We start from the raw sequence: 15,924 nt of genomic DNA, 5'->3' as shown, positions 1-15,924 counted from the left end.
TGTTTGTAGATGACATGATTGTATATTTAGAAAACCCCAACATTTCAGCCCAAAACCTCCTTAAGCTGCTAAGCAACTTTAGCAAGGTCTCAGGATACAAAATCAATGTGCAAAAATCACAAGCCTTCTTATATACCAATAACAGACAAACAGAGAACCAAATCATGAGTGAATTCCCATTCATGGTTGCTTCAAAGAGAATAACATACCTAGGAATCCAACTTACAAGGGATGTAAAGGACCTCTTCAAGGGGAACTACAAACCACTGCTCAACAAAATAAAAGAAGACACAAACAAATGGAAGAACATTCCATGCTCATGGATAGGAAGAATGAATATCATGAAAATGGCCATACTGCCCAAGTAATTTACAGATTCAATGCCATCCCCATCAAGCTAACAATGACTTCTTTCACAAAATTGGAAAAAACTACTTTAAAGCTCATATGGAACCAAAAAAGAGCCCGCATTGCCAACACAATACTAAGCCAAAAGAACAAAGCTGGAGGCATCATGCTACGTGACTTCAAACCATACTACAAGGCTACAGTAACCAAAACAGCATGGTACTGCTCCCAAAACAGAGATATAGACCAATGGAACAGAATAGAGTCCTCAGAAATAATACCACACATCTGCAGCCATCTGATCTTTGACAAACCTGACAAAAACAAGAAATGGGGAAAGGATTCCCTATTTAATAAATGGTGCTGGGAAAATTGGCTAGCCATAAGTAGAAAGCTGAAACTGGATCCCTTCCTTACACCTTATACAAAAATTAATTCAAGATCAATAAGAGACTTAAATGTTAGACCTAAAACCATAAAAACGCTAGAAGAAAACCTAGCTAATACCATTCAGGACATAGGCATGGGCAAGGACTTCATGTCTAAAACACCAAAAGCAACGGCAACAGAAGTCAAAATTGACAAATGGGATCTAATTAAACTAAAGAGCTTCTGCACCACAAAAGAAACTACCATCAGAATCAGCAGGCAACCTACAGAATGGGAGAAAATTTTTGCAACCTACTCATCTGACAAAGGGCTTATATCCAGAATCTATAAAGAATGGAAACAAATTTACCAGCAAAAATCTACTCCATCAAAATGTGGGCGAAGGATATGAACAGACACTTCTCAAAAGAAGACATTTATGCAGCCAACAGACACATGAAAAAATGCTCATCATCACTGGCCATCAGAGAAATGCAAATCAAAACCACAATGAGATACCATCTCACACCAGTTGGAACGGCGATCATTAAAAAGTCAGGAAGCAACAGGTGCTGCAGAGGATGTGGAGAAACAGGAACGCTTTTACACTGTTGGTGGGACTGTAAACTACTTCAACCATTGTAGAAGACAGTGAGGCAATTCCTCAAGGATCTAGAACTAGAAATACCATTTGACCCAGCCATCCCATTACTGGGTATATACCCAGATGATTATAAATCATGCTGCTATAAAGACACATGCACATGTATGTTTATTGTGGCACTATTCACAGTAGCAAAGATCAACCCAAATGTCCATCAATGATAGACTGGATTAAGAAAATGTGGCACATATATACCATGGAATACTACGCAGCCATAAAAAAGGATGAGTTCATTTCTTTTGTAGGGACATGGATGCAGCTGGAAACCAGCATTCTCAGCAAGCTATCGCAAAGACAAAAATCCAAACACCGCATGTTCTTACTCATAGGTAGGAATTGAACGATGAGAACACTTGGACACAGGAAGGGGAACATCACACACCAGGGCCTGTCATGGGGTGGGGGAAGGGCGGAGGGATAGCATTAGGAGATATACCTAATGTAAATGATGAATTAATGGGTGCAGCATACCAACATGGCACATGTATACCTATGTAACAAACCTGCACATTGTGCACATGTATGCTAGAACTTAAAGTATAAAAAAAAAGAATTAAAGAAATGTATGAGAATAACATCTCATCAAGTAGTATATCAGTAAAAAGATATAAAAAGAAATCAAATAGAAATTCTGAAGTTGAAAAATATAAGAACTGAAATTAAAAATAAACCAAAGAAGTTCAACAGCAGATATAAGCAGGCAGAAGAAAGAATTCATGAACTGAAAGGTAGGTCAATTGTGATTACCCAGTCTAAGGAACAGAAAGATAACAGAATGAAAAAAATTTACAAAACTCCAGAGACCCGTGAACATCATCAAGCATACCGAAATATGCATAATGGAAGTCTGAGAAAAAGTAGAGAGTGAAAGAGGCAGTAAGAATATTTGAAAAAATAATGGCTGAAAACTTCCAAAAATTGATGAACATTAATATATACATCCAAGAATCTCAATGAATTGCAAGTAAGATAAACTCAAAGAGAAGCACACCAAGACATAATAATTAAACTGTCAAAAGACAAACATAAAGAGAGAATCTTGAATGCAGAAAGAGAAAAATGACTGATGGTATACAAAAGATCCTCAGTAAGATTAACAACTGATTTCTCACCCAATACTATGGATGATAATGGGATCCCTACCATATTCAAAATGCTGAAAGAAAAAACATGTGAAGCAAACGTTTTATATCCAGCAAAACTTACAAATGAAAGAGAAATAAAAACATGTCCAGATAAACAAGAACTGGTAAAAAATTTTTACTAGATATGCCTGACAAGAAATACTAAAAAGAGACTTTTAGGCTGAAATGAAACAACACTAACTGTAATTTGAAGACCATGAAAAAATAAAGACGACTGGTAAAGGTAACTGCATGAGGAAATATAAAAGATGAAAGAAGTATGTTTTTTGTTTGTACCTCTGTGTTTCATCCTACCTGATTTAAAATACAAATGCATAAAATAATAATTATAAATCTGCATTGATGAGAAAATAATGCATAAACAAAATATGAGTATGATAAAATCATAGAGGATGGGGAAGAGAAGAGAAATATATGGAATCAACAATTTTGTATACTATTGAAATTAAATAGAAATGAAACTGAACTAGACTGTAATAATTTAATTGCACTCACCAGAGTGACCCAGAATAAAATAACTCAGAATAAATAATAAATAAAATGACAAAGGCTTTAAAAAGTTATACTAGGGGCCAGGCATGGTGACTAATGCCTGTAATCCCAACACTTTGGGAGGCCGAGGCAGATGGATCACTTGAGGCCAGGAGTTCAAGACCAGCCTGGTCAACATGGTAAAACCCCATCTCTACTAAAAAAAAAATACAAAAATTAGCCGGGCATGGTGGTACTGCAATCCCGGCTACTCAGAAGGCTGAGGCAGGAGAATCTCTTGAACCGAGGAGGCGGAGGTAGCAGTGAGCCAAGATCGTGCCACTGTACTCCAGCCTGGGCGAGGTATACTAGAAAACATCTATTTAATACAAAAAAAAAGCAGTGATGGAAGAATAGATAAAATGAAAAATAAGACACAGAAATTCAAAGCAAAATAGTAGTAAATACCAATTTGTAAATTACCAAAATTAATTGTACCTGGATTAAACACCCTAATTAGAAGGCAATATTGGTAGAATGGAATTTTTAAAAAGATACAACTATATGTGATCTACAGAAAACACAATTTAGATTAAAAGATATAAATAGGTTGGAAGTAACAGGATGCGAAATGATACTAGACATACAGTACTCAAAAGAGAGCTGTTTTATTTTGTCTGATATTTATAACAGACAAAATAGACTTAAGACAAAAATTGTTAGTATAGATAATGAAGGGCATTGTATAATGATAAAACGGTCAATCAGGAAAATGTAGCAATTATGAAAATATATCACACTTAACTTTAAAGCCCCCAAATATAATACGTAAAACAAAAAATGATTAAATTGAAGGGAGAAATAGACAATTCCACAATAGTTCAAAATTTAAATTTAGTCACTGGTTAATTTAAGAAATTTGCAGAGCCTCAAAACATTGCCTCCAAAATATTTACTAATTGCTAGAAGTTTTAAAAATTATTTAATACTCCTCACAAGAAGTGGAGCTTAATTCTAGCCTCATTGAGTGTCAGCCAAAGTTAGTCACTGAATTTCAAATAATAGACTATGAAAAGAGAGAAAAAAACCTACCAAACTTTAAAGTGGAGAAACCACCTTAACAAAAGTGATCAACATTAATATCACCAATAAGTTACGCTGACATAGTGCAACCCCTGATATTATGCAATGAGAAAGACACATCACTTCTGTGGTACTCTTATAAAAAATCTGTAACTCCCCTTTAGTCATGAGAACACCATCAAACGACTTGAAATCAAGAGACATTATAAAAAACTACTAACGAATATTCCTTAATAGTGTCAAGGTCATAAAATACTTTAAAGCTTAAAAAGCTGTCACTAATTGGAGGAGACTAAGGCGACATGAAGAATAAATGAAATGTAGTACTGACTCAGGTCTTGAATCAAAAACAACAAAGGACATTAGTGCAAAAACTAGGAAAAGGTGAATAAGAACAATGTTGAAGTACTTACATTATCAGATTCTAAAATATAGTATGAAGCTACATTAGTCAAGACAGAATGCCATTATCATAAGTATAGAAAGATAGAGCATTAAAACAGAAAAGAGTACAGAAATAAAAACACATATATGGTTAATTAATTTTTGTAAAAAGCACTAATAAAATTCAATGATTAAATGAAAGATTTTCCAAATGGTCCTGGAATAACTAAATATCTCTATTGAAAAACAAACTATGTTGTTATCCATATATCCTTTGATCTACCCATTTATCTGGACACATACCTCACACCATAAACAAAAATTAACTGAAAGTGAATCAAAACATAAACATGAAAGTTAAAGCCATAACATTCCTTTAACACAAATAGAAGATTTTCTTTGCACCTTTGGATTGTGAAACAAATCTTAAAATGCCAAAAAAAAAACCACACTGGACTTCATCAAATTTAAAACATTTGCTCATTGAATTACCTGATTACAAAAATAAATAGGCAACACACAGACAAGGAGGAAACATTTACTCTCTCTTTCTCTCTATATAAAAAATTTGTATGTATGTATGTACATATGCATATACATGTATCTGACAAGGAATGTGACATCAACAATATGAAAGAGGAGGCAGCTCTAGGCTCTCATCCCTCATAGAAACATAGAACAAGTGGATACTTTTGGAACCAGTTTTTTCAGAATTCAGAAAATCAGTCAAAATTTACAATAACCAAATGAACTCTAAAGAAAGAAAAAAAAATCTTCAAAACAGTAGGAAGTAATGTGATGATTTTACTTACTCTTTTTCCACCCTCTTCCTGGCACAATAGTAGCTTTAGTTCAGAAGCAAGGACAGCCTGCATTCCCAGTGTGGCACCCTTTCCCTGGTTCCAAAGTAAGAAGAGTAGAATTGTTTCATATGGTTGTTCATATGGTTGCTCTAACTTGTCCACTACGTGGATGACTGACACAAGGCTTTCATCTTTTTTTTACCTAAGTAAAACTCAGGTCAGAAAAAGAACAAGCATTGCTTAAAAACACTAAAAGTCATACAATCCTCACATGTCTGAAGCAAAAGACTATAATAAAAACAAACAGTAGATTGCTAAGGCAAAAATCTGGGAAGAGCTTTTTTACTTCCTACACTATTAAGATGACAAATTTATGAAGAATAATTATGAGTCTCTATTATCAGACACACATTGTATAAGTTATAATTTGTGACAACATAAAGGGTGGAGAATAGAGCTGTACAGGAGCAGAGATTTTGTATGTTATTGAAGTTATGTGTGCATCAAATCAACTAAATTGTTATAAATTTAGGATGTCACATATAATCCCCATATTAAACAAAAAGAAAATGTCTAAAAAATCTATATACAAAAATATAAGAAGAAAATCAGTTAATAACAAAAAATCCACTATCAACATAAAAGAAAGCATTAAGGGAGGGAAAGAAGGACAAAAAATTTCTAAGACATACTTAAACAGAAAAATGGCAGAGGTAAATCTTTCCTTATCAGTCATTACTTAAAATATAAATGGAATTAACACTGCAATCAAAAGACATTGCTTGGAAGAATGAATTTTTAAAAATGTGATCCAACTATGTACTGTCTACAATGGATTCACTTTAGATATAAAAGACACAAATAGGTTGAAACAAAAAAAAGGAAAAAGATTTTCCTTGCAAATCTACAGCCACTGTAACAATATCAAACAAAGTAGGCATTAAATAAAAAAAACACAAGAAATGTCAATGCTTATTAGTAAATGGAGAATTCATCAAGGAGATATCAAAATTATAAAAATAAATATACTAACAACAGATACCCGAGATATATGAAGCACAGTTTCACAGAATTGAAGGAAGCAATAGACAGTCACACAATAATAGTTGGAGACTTCAGTTGAAAACATTCAAAAATGGATAGAGCATGTAGGAATAAGGTCAGTAGAAAATAGAGGATTTGAACAACACTACAAACAAACTAGACTTGTCAGAGTTATAACACCTCACCCCACAACAGGAGAATACATAATCTTCTCAAGTGTACATAGAACATTCTCTAGGATAGAACACATTTTAGGCTACAAAACAATTCTCAATACATTTTGAAAGATTAAAATAATATAAAGTGTCTTTTCTAATTATAATGGAATGATGCTGTAAATAAATGACAGAAGAAAAATTGAAAAGTCAGTGTGTTATATATTCAAGATACTGTGTCTTTTGCTCTATGTAATTATACCTCAATAAAATTTTATATATATATATATATAAAACTTGCTATGTTGGTACTATGAAATCATCAACTTAGAAACCCTCTTGCTTGTGTAACATAACGAAGATTAATATCAACTTCTATGAAATGAGCTCTCTGTCACCTGAATCAGCAGAACATATGTACCCCTCTAACCCTTTAAATAACATTTATCACATTCTTTTTACCTTGTTATACAGGGTTTTATATCCATCTTTTGCCTCTGCTATTGCTTTAAAGGCAACTTTTTGTCTCTGCTATTGATTTGAAGGCCACAAAAGAACATATAAAAGACCATGTTTTATTCATCTTGGTTTCCCAGCATGGCACCCAGGAAAACATCTTGCACATTTTGTCAGAGGATCCTGGGTTATTATTTCATAAATAAATGAATGATTTAATAAACAAGTACTAATCAAAGTAACCATAGCAGAAACCCTGATTTATGAGAAGCGCTAACGTCGCTTCCTTTGGCAGTTATCTAGATGTCTTTAAAAATGAACCTAAATCTTTTGTGGTATGAACACTCAACAAGAGAGTGAAGGATGCATGTGGAAAATTTGTGAAGGAGAGAAAACATGGAGTCTTTACATTTTCAAAAGTCCTGAATATAGTTCATACAGTTAAAAGTAAACCCAGGGCTAAGCACAGTTGCTCACACCTGTAATACCAACACTTTGGGAGGCTGAGGCAGGTGGATCGCCTTGAGCTCGAGTTTGAGACCAGCCTGGGCAACATGGTGAAACCTCATCTTCATAAAATATCAAAAATTAGCTGGGCATGGAAGCTTGTGCCTGTACTCCCAGCTACTCAGGAGGTTGAGGTAGGAGGATTGCTTGATCTTGGGAGGTCGAGGCTGCCATGAGCCATGATCGCCCACTGCACTTCAACCTGGGTGACAGAGCAGGACACTGTTTAAAAAAAAAAAAAAATCCATACTTAGAATTAATTAGTTCAGTGAAATAGCCAATTTACAGATGGCAAACTTTTTTCTATCTTTAAAGAAAATATTTTGTCCAAACGATACACAATGTAGACATTTCACACTTCATTCACTTGTTTGAGTCTATTTAGATACAGACTAAAATAGAGAAACAGTATGATCATTTTACACCTATACTTACTTAGCCCTTATTCTTGTGTTTTTTTTAAACTGACTCTTAAATTCTTGTCCATTCCCACACATTAACTCTGAATTTTGCAGATAGCTCACAATCCGGGAGGCCTTTGATTACTACGTAGTCAGTTTCCTTACAAAAGTAATCAGCTACAAAGTTAATTCCCACTCACAATGCACTTTAATATTCATTTCTAAAATTATTAACATAAAATTTGTTTGAATTACTCCTATAATCTTCTGGCCAGAATTATTTGCTCTATTCTCTGACATTTTTGTCATATCACTTCAGAATATACAGTGGAATTCTGAAGCTATGCAGGCTTGAATGTTCATTTTGACTTCATCTAGCTCACTTTCATATCCTCAATCTGTAAGAGTCAGAACTAGGGTCAAATCTTGCTCTGAGTGGCACATTGTGGGATATCCCCAAATTATTATGAGACAATATAAAGCCTAAGGGCCAGGGATGTAAGAATGGTGATGGCTGTCTTCCTTTCTCCTTTAGGATGTATGCTCTAAGGCAGTAGTGATTTTGTCTAGATAGTTCACTGTTCTGTCTCCCAGTCCCAACCATCATCAATGGGAATATAATGCACGGTTCAGGACTTAGAGTCTTGTGAGAGAACAGGAATTGGGAAGCAATAATATGTATCTATGTTATTGTTATCATTGTCTAAGAAAGGAAGATTTTTGTTTGATCTACTATGTCCCAAATACTTGAAACAATGGCAGGAATAGAGTTAACCTCCCTCTGAGTGTCAGAATGTGGGATAACACCAAAATCATCATAAGACAACATAAGGCCTATGTCTGGCCTAAATGTCAGGGGTGGGTAGCGGGTATATGCCTCCCATTAACAAGAAAACAAGCTCTGTGAGAACTGAGATTTTTGTCATTTTAATTGAAACCTCAGGGCCTCAGTTAGGGCCACCCCTCTCTGAGTATCAGGAGTGGTAAAGTGCCTGGAACAGTAACTAGCATTCTAAGGTCAGTCCTAATAGTTGTGTTGTTGCAATCTGTTTTCCAATTGCAGAAACATATATCCTTACAACAAAACACAAAATAAACTCCACATGGTTTAAAGTTCATCATTTATGGGGAAATTTTTTCAAAAACACATAAAAATCAATACTATTATCAGTTACGATGATATTTGCAGTAAAAACATAAAACATGGGCAAGCATCACACCAAATTAATTACAGTGTCTGCCTATTCAAAGAATGGAAGTGGTATGGTACTGGGAAAGAGATTTATTATCTGTAATCTTCTGACTGTTTAATAAAATGTATATCTCTATCTATATTAAATAGGCCAAAATGTTGACACTTATTAATTTTGGGTGGAGGTGAGTAAATGTTTGTCATATCTTTCATACTTTCCTATATTTTGATTTAATTTTGATAAATTAAATACAAAGATAATTGAAAATACCATTATAGCTGATTATTTTATTACAATGTTTTCAGAATTAGATCTAGGTGACATAAAATATACAAAATCATAAAGCATCCGAATAGTACAGTCAACAAGCAACAACCAGTACAATCAGCAATAATAGAGACAACTTTTAACTTTGTATGTCACAGAGAATGTGTATACCTTTTTAATAAAAAGCCTGAATAAACCAATAACTATCAAAGAAATCACAAAGCTGATTTAAAAATCTACCATCAAAAGTGTCATCAGGATTAGACTGTTTTACACTTTGTCCTAGTTAACTTTTAACGAACAAATAATTCTAATGCTATTTAAATTATTTCAGACCACAAGAAAAAAAATTGAAAACTCACATATTCATATTTTTTAAAGCTAGCACAACTTCAATAACAAAACTTGATAAACATAGCATCAGAAGGACAAAATACAATTTTACTTTGGAATGAAAATGTAATAATTCTAAATTAAGTACTGGTAAATAAAACCCAGTAATGTAGCAAATCATTATTTAACCATGACCAAGAAGGATTTGTTCCAGAAATGCAAGTTTGGTTCCACATCAAATACCTACCATTCTAATTCATCACATCAACAAATTAAAGAGAAAAAAAAATCACACAATTTTATCAACAGATGCTGAAAAGACATTTTATAAAATTCAGGAACCACTTCTAGCAATAACACTATAAAACAGGAATAGCAGAAACTCTTAAACATGTTAATGACTATCTACTAATAACCAAAAGCAAATGTCACACTAATAGGGAATACTATACCCTATTAATATTTTGCATTCTTACTTGCATGAAAATTAAGAACAAGACAGTCATGTCTGCCATCATCACTATTCAACATTGTTTTGAAAAATCGAGCTAATGTAACAGTAATCTCTTAAAGTAAACATTAAGAGGAAATAAAATGATCTATATTTTCAGGTGAAATAATTTCATATCTAGAAAACCCAAAACATTATATTCTTAAAAATCTACTGTAATTTCAATGATTAAATAAGCTCATTAGACAGAAGATAAAAATACAAAAATCTATAGGTTGTCTATATTGTCAAAAACAGAAAATTACAAATGAGAAGAAAAAAACCAATTCACAATGTCAAAATATGAAATAAAACTGTAAAAATACTTAGAAATAAATTCAATTAGCTATGATATACTTATGTAAAGAATATTCCAATAACAAGACCAAAAGATTTCAATGATGTATGAAGACTCTTGAGTGCTAAGATTTAATATTATTAGAGAGCCCTCTAAACAAAAATGCAGGATTTTAATATAATTGTGATGTCAGCCATCATAATTAGAGTTTTATTAAAATTCTGCATTTCATTTTTTCACATGAAAGAATGAATGTCTAGGACAGATTGTATAAAGAAAAAAAACTACTGACATGGGACTTGCTTTATCGGATTCTAAAACTTATGATGAAGCCACTATAATTAAATCATGATATTGGCTCAGAAATTTGAAAATGGGTAATATTTTAAATAAATGTCACAATCAGGTATCCAATGTGAGAAAATGTTATAGCTGGATCCCCATCTTACACCATATACAAAAATAGATTTCAGATGGATCAAACATTTAAACATTAAAAATAATAAAGTTATTAGAAGAAAATGTAGATGAATATTTGTATGACTTTGGGTGGGGGGATCCATGTGGTAAAAAAAGAAAACCAAAATCTACAAAAGAGATAGTGGTCTACCTAAAATGTTTAAAAATTTTAAAGGAAAATACATCATCAATAAAGTCAAGATGAAAAAATCATAACACATTAGAGCTACAAATGATTAATATGCACTATGTAGTAAGAATTTCTACAAATTTATAATGAAAAACATCAATAGATACATGAACAAAGGGTAAGAACAGGCAAATCAGAGAAAAATCCAAACAGAAACAAGGACAGCAACAACAAATCTCTTTGAACTCAGATAAAAGGCAATTAAAGTCACAAGCAATACAATGCAATTTTTAGCCTTTCATATTTTCAAGCATTAAAGAGTGCTGAAGAGGATGCTGAAATGGGCGCTTTCATTTTGGATAGTAATCTTGTAATATTTCTGAAACATATCTCTACATAGTATTTCTGGGACTCCAACCTATAGACATAAAAGCACCAGTATTATGTATTACAGCAGCGTTATTTTGAAAAAATAAAAAGGAAATAAAAGACGATAAATAACGAAATGACTGAATGCTTTTTTGGTACATCAACAAGTACTGTGTATTCAGCTGTTAGAGGAAGGGAGGGAGGGGGAGAGTGAGAGTGCAAGAGAGTAAGAGTGAGGGCCAGAGAGAGCCAGAGAGCAAGAAAGACTGAAGCTACTGATAAGGAGGTATCATCTACATGTGAAGTGAGAAAAGCATGTGGCTTGCCATTTTTACAGAAACTATTAGAACATACTTTCTGTATGAAGATAGGGAAAAGAGGTGGAAGGATGTACTTCGCATCCTCAACACTTGTTTTCTGAGAAGGAACGAGGTAAGGAAAGGAAGGGGTAAGGACGACAGGGTGTGGGTTTACACCATTAATTTTTCTTAATCTCTTTTTGCATTGTTCCAAAGGTTGCAAACACTTTTTAATTTTCTATTAGCACCCAATTTAACTGTTAAGTTACAGAACAACGCAATATCAAAAGTAGCAAAGTACACTTGAGGCAAAATTGTGAAACTAGTCAAGGTAAGATTTGGAGGCACAATAAAATTTATCCACTTTCCCGAATTTCTGACACCTAAACTGTTCTCTGCGTTCACAACTACGAGAACACAAAATAATTTACATCTAACAGTTCCACAATTTCTGTAAAGAGCACAAACAATTTAAGGAGTTTTCACCAAACCATAGACATAAATGTGAATATCATCATCAAACTTAATGAAGTAGACAGATGGCTTCGCCACCACTTGATGTATAAAAATGCCAGTTCTCTTGGACCCGTCATCTTTGGCATGCTCCACCTGCTTGCCCACGAGACTGTCGACCACCTCTCCAGGCTCCCGTTCTGCTGTAGGGAAATAGTAGTTGGAATCTGGAATAATGCGTAAGTCACCATCTTTGTAGTCATCAAGCAGCGTGTACATATAGAGAACAGGATCTTTCTCGTAGGTGATGTAAAACCAAGTATCCATCACAGGAGCTCGCGCCAGGACCATACCTTTCCATTCATCCTTGGTACCATGCTCACCTTCAAACACATGCCCCACTGCCTTGCCAATCAGGGAATCTGCCAGTCGTGAATCGATACGAGGAGTTGGCACTCTCTCAGGAAGGATCTCTAGCGCTAAAACTCTCTTATCGCGGTGCAGTTCTAGTCCATACACACTATCTTTGCCATCATATTTAATGATGTAAAGTGTGGGCTTCACGGAAACCTGCTCGAGCACAGTACCCTTCCACTGCTCCACGGGCTCGTTGCCTTCCTTCCAGCCGTGTTGAATGCGGCAGCCCACGATGTTCCTACGAGTGAGGAAAGTGGGCTTGCGCCGTTGCTTCCTGTGGGTGTGCCTTTTCTTCATCAGGTATGCGGACACGCCATCTACCCCCATCGGAGGCACGGTCGGAGGAGACATAGCTCAAGGATTAAGAGGGCTTGGGGAAAGCTGCTGCCCTGGTCGATTAAACTGACAAAAAGTTAACACTATGCAATATGATATTTTTATTATTTATTTATTTATTTATTTATTTATTTATTTATTTATTTTTTGCGATCTCAAAGACCTGGTCTGTTCTCCCTTCTCCAAGTGCAAGGCTCTCACCAAGGTTTTGGCGGAAACGCTGGAACTCTAACCGTGAGCACTGGGACAGCGTGTGCCTCTCCACAGTGCTTTCCTCTCTCGCCCTAGAAGGGTTACTGCAGCAGTGGCGGCCGACGCTAGAGATGGCGGGCTCGCGAGTGCAGTTCGTGCCTTGCGCCCGCCCCAACCCCGACCCCAAGTCCCCGAATCGGCCACTTAGCTGTTGTCGATGCTGGTGCGGCTGCGGCACGGCGACAGAGGAGACGACGGGGAAGAAAGGCAAGGGGTAAGAGGGATGGCTGCAGCGGCAAAGGCGCAGGCAGTGGCACGTCTCTGGGGAGTCCGCGCGGCCTGGGCTTCGCAGCGCTAGTTGGCTTGGCTTCACTCTGGCGACCGGGTCTTTGCGGCCCAGGGAACCCACCCCCTGTGAGCCCGCCTGAGCCTTGGCCCCGCCCCCAGACAGCCCGCCTTCCGCTCCGCGGGCGGCTGCCAGGCTGGTCAGAGCGCGTGCCCGTGTTCAGTTTGTACTGACACACGCGCCCTCTCTTTCATTTCCTCCTCCGCCCCTCGACCGTTTCCCTCAAACGCCAGCCAGACAGGCCGACTCCCCTCCTCCTCCTTTCTGGCCCTCTGCTGCCCGCCAGCCTCCTACACAGTGGCTCCATCTGCTTTCTGTCTTCCAGGAATTCCTCACTTAAAAAAAAAAATGTAAAACACACGCACACCCAGAAAGAGTTTGTGCATACAGATTATTTTCTTTCAGTTTAAGACATTTAAGATGAGAATAAAAACCCTGTGTATAATTCACAGTCCACCATCTTAATCCAAAATCTCTTTTATATTTTCTACCTGATCATTTCTGGTGATTATTTTTTAAATTTTTTTTTGGCAGAATGTAAAGGTCATGTACTGACACTGTGGAGCTCTCATAAAGTTCAGTGAAATAAGAGACAAAACTACCATTAATTTTACCATCCAGACTGCACCAAAATGTTAACAATACTGTTTTCTCTCCTGTTAATAAACCTGTGCTTATATTTTATAAAATTGGGAGCATATTTCATACTTTTATAACTTGTGTTTTTCATGTATGTCACGAACATTTTCCAAGGTTGTTAAATACTCTCAAAACATGATTTTTAATGGTAATATTAAATATTTGTAATATTCCTTTTGATAGTCCACTATTTATCCTACATGATCTATAACATAAGAATAAACAAAAGCATTTCACCTTCATAAATGGATTTATTGTCTAAATCATTTTTTTAAGAGAATATTTAATGACATGGAGAGCTGCACATGAGATGAGTGCATTGTTTGAAAAAGCAATATATTGAAACAATATTGTGGCCTTAATTTTGTAGAGAGAGAAAGAAAGGATTTTTTGTGTATATATTTGCTGTTTTTTATAAAAGTGCTGCATGCTTATATCGAAAACCTGAAAGAGAAGAAAGTGTCCATAATTTCACTTACCTTAAGTCACAGAGCTGCTGTGAGGATTAAATAAGAATGTCTGTAAAACTTTTAACACTATATCCCACTTACAAGATGACATTAAAATCCAGAGGAGTCTAGGGTTCTCATTTTCATTCCTCTACTCTTCGCTGGTGAAAAGAGAAAGCGCCATATACTCATGAGTTAAAAAGGCAATTAATTCACCTGGAAACAAAACCAGGGGAAAAAGCTGCAAGGTGTCAATACTGGTTGCCTGAACATTTCATTACCTTCCAGGTCAGTGACAGAGAGACCTAGTTCTCATTCTGTTTAATAGCTGGTCACACAGAATGTGTAAGGATCCCCCAATTCACCATGTTTCCCAAGCAAAGGACTTCAGAGATGGGATAATTTTTTAATGCCATATCACAAGAAAGTAATTCCAAGGAAGAAGGTAAACTACATGCATGAACAGTTATTTCCAAACACTTAGAATGATATCATGGCGTGTATATATTCACACATATACACAACCTACACATTCATACTCAAAGTCAGAAGGTGAGTGTGTGTAAATGTTTTGCAGTTATGTTCTACAAATAATGTCTTCCAAATAATTCCCCAGACCAAGATGCACCAAGCACTTTTTGCTTAGAAGACCAGTTGACACATGAAAGAAGAAGATGACCCACAGGGCACACAAATGCAGGGAAAACAGTTTCCTCAGGCCTTTGGTTACATCCTTCAAGGAAATTCTTGCTTACAACCCCACAAAGTGTCCTGAAGAGACAAAAAAAAAAAAAAAAAATTCTAATACCCTTTCTTCTCCAAAATCATGATTCTAATGTTCAGATCATTCACTAACATATAGATTTAAAAGGACTTATCATGCTGATATAATGTTTACTTTGTATGACTCCCACTGGACAACAAACTTATTCAAGAAGGGATTTTTATCTTGCATCCCAAATACCCTACACAGACTAGGTACTCAATAAACGTTTGTTAAATGAATAAATAATTGCTTTCAGCTGCCCTGCCCCAAGGCAAAGACATCTTCCCCAGTGAAATAAGTAGTCTTACACAAGCTTTTGAAGACTACAGTTCTGGCAACTGAGGCTCTCCCACAACAATTTTATCCATTTAAAACACCGAAATCACTGACCCTGTGCATACATGTGCCCTTAAGTCTGAAAATGCTTAGGGGAAAACATTAAAGCAAGGGGGAGCAAGATTTCCTCGACCTACATGTGTAGATAACAATAAAACTTACCTCAAAGTGTAAGTGTGAGGATTAAATTAGGTAAGTACACACAAATCTCTTAGCACGTGAACTGGCACATAGTAAGTACTCAGTTGTCTCCTAACTAGTCATTTCCTGAAACAAGTTATTTTGTCCTATTATATCTTGTTAAAAACCACCTGGCTCATAC

General features: G+C 35.6%; 1 protein-coding gene across 1 annotated transcript; it reads right to left on the bottom strand.

Annotated features, from left to right (window-relative positions):
- Window positions 1–9,290: 9,290 nt before the first annotated feature.
- On the bottom strand, window positions 9,291–13,646 carry SPIN4 (spindlin family member 4). Its single transcript, XM_010362661.2, has one exon. It carries the CDS (start codon window positions 12,887–12,889, stop codon window positions 12,140–12,142), a length of 750 nt encoding a protein of 249 aa, XP_010360963.1. The 5' UTR covers window positions 12,890–13,646; the 3' UTR covers window positions 9,291–12,139.
- Between the last annotated feature and the right edge of the window lie 2,278 nt (window positions 13,647–15,924).

Source organism: Rhinopithecus roxellana, chromosome 7, assembly GCF_007565055.1.
Source record: "Rhinopithecus roxellana isolate Shanxi Qingling chromosome 7, ASM756505v1, whole genome shotgun sequence".
Lineage (NCBI taxonomy): Eukaryota > Metazoa > Chordata > Mammalia > Primates > Cercopithecidae > Rhinopithecus > Rhinopithecus roxellana.
This window is presented reverse-complemented; position numbering and strand designations above follow the sequence as displayed.

Coding starts and splice junctions, on each gene's coding strand:
- SPIN4 (XM_010362661.2), bottom strand. CDS start 12,889: ATGTCTCCTCCGACCGTGCCTCCGATGGGGGTAGATGGCGTGTCCGCA.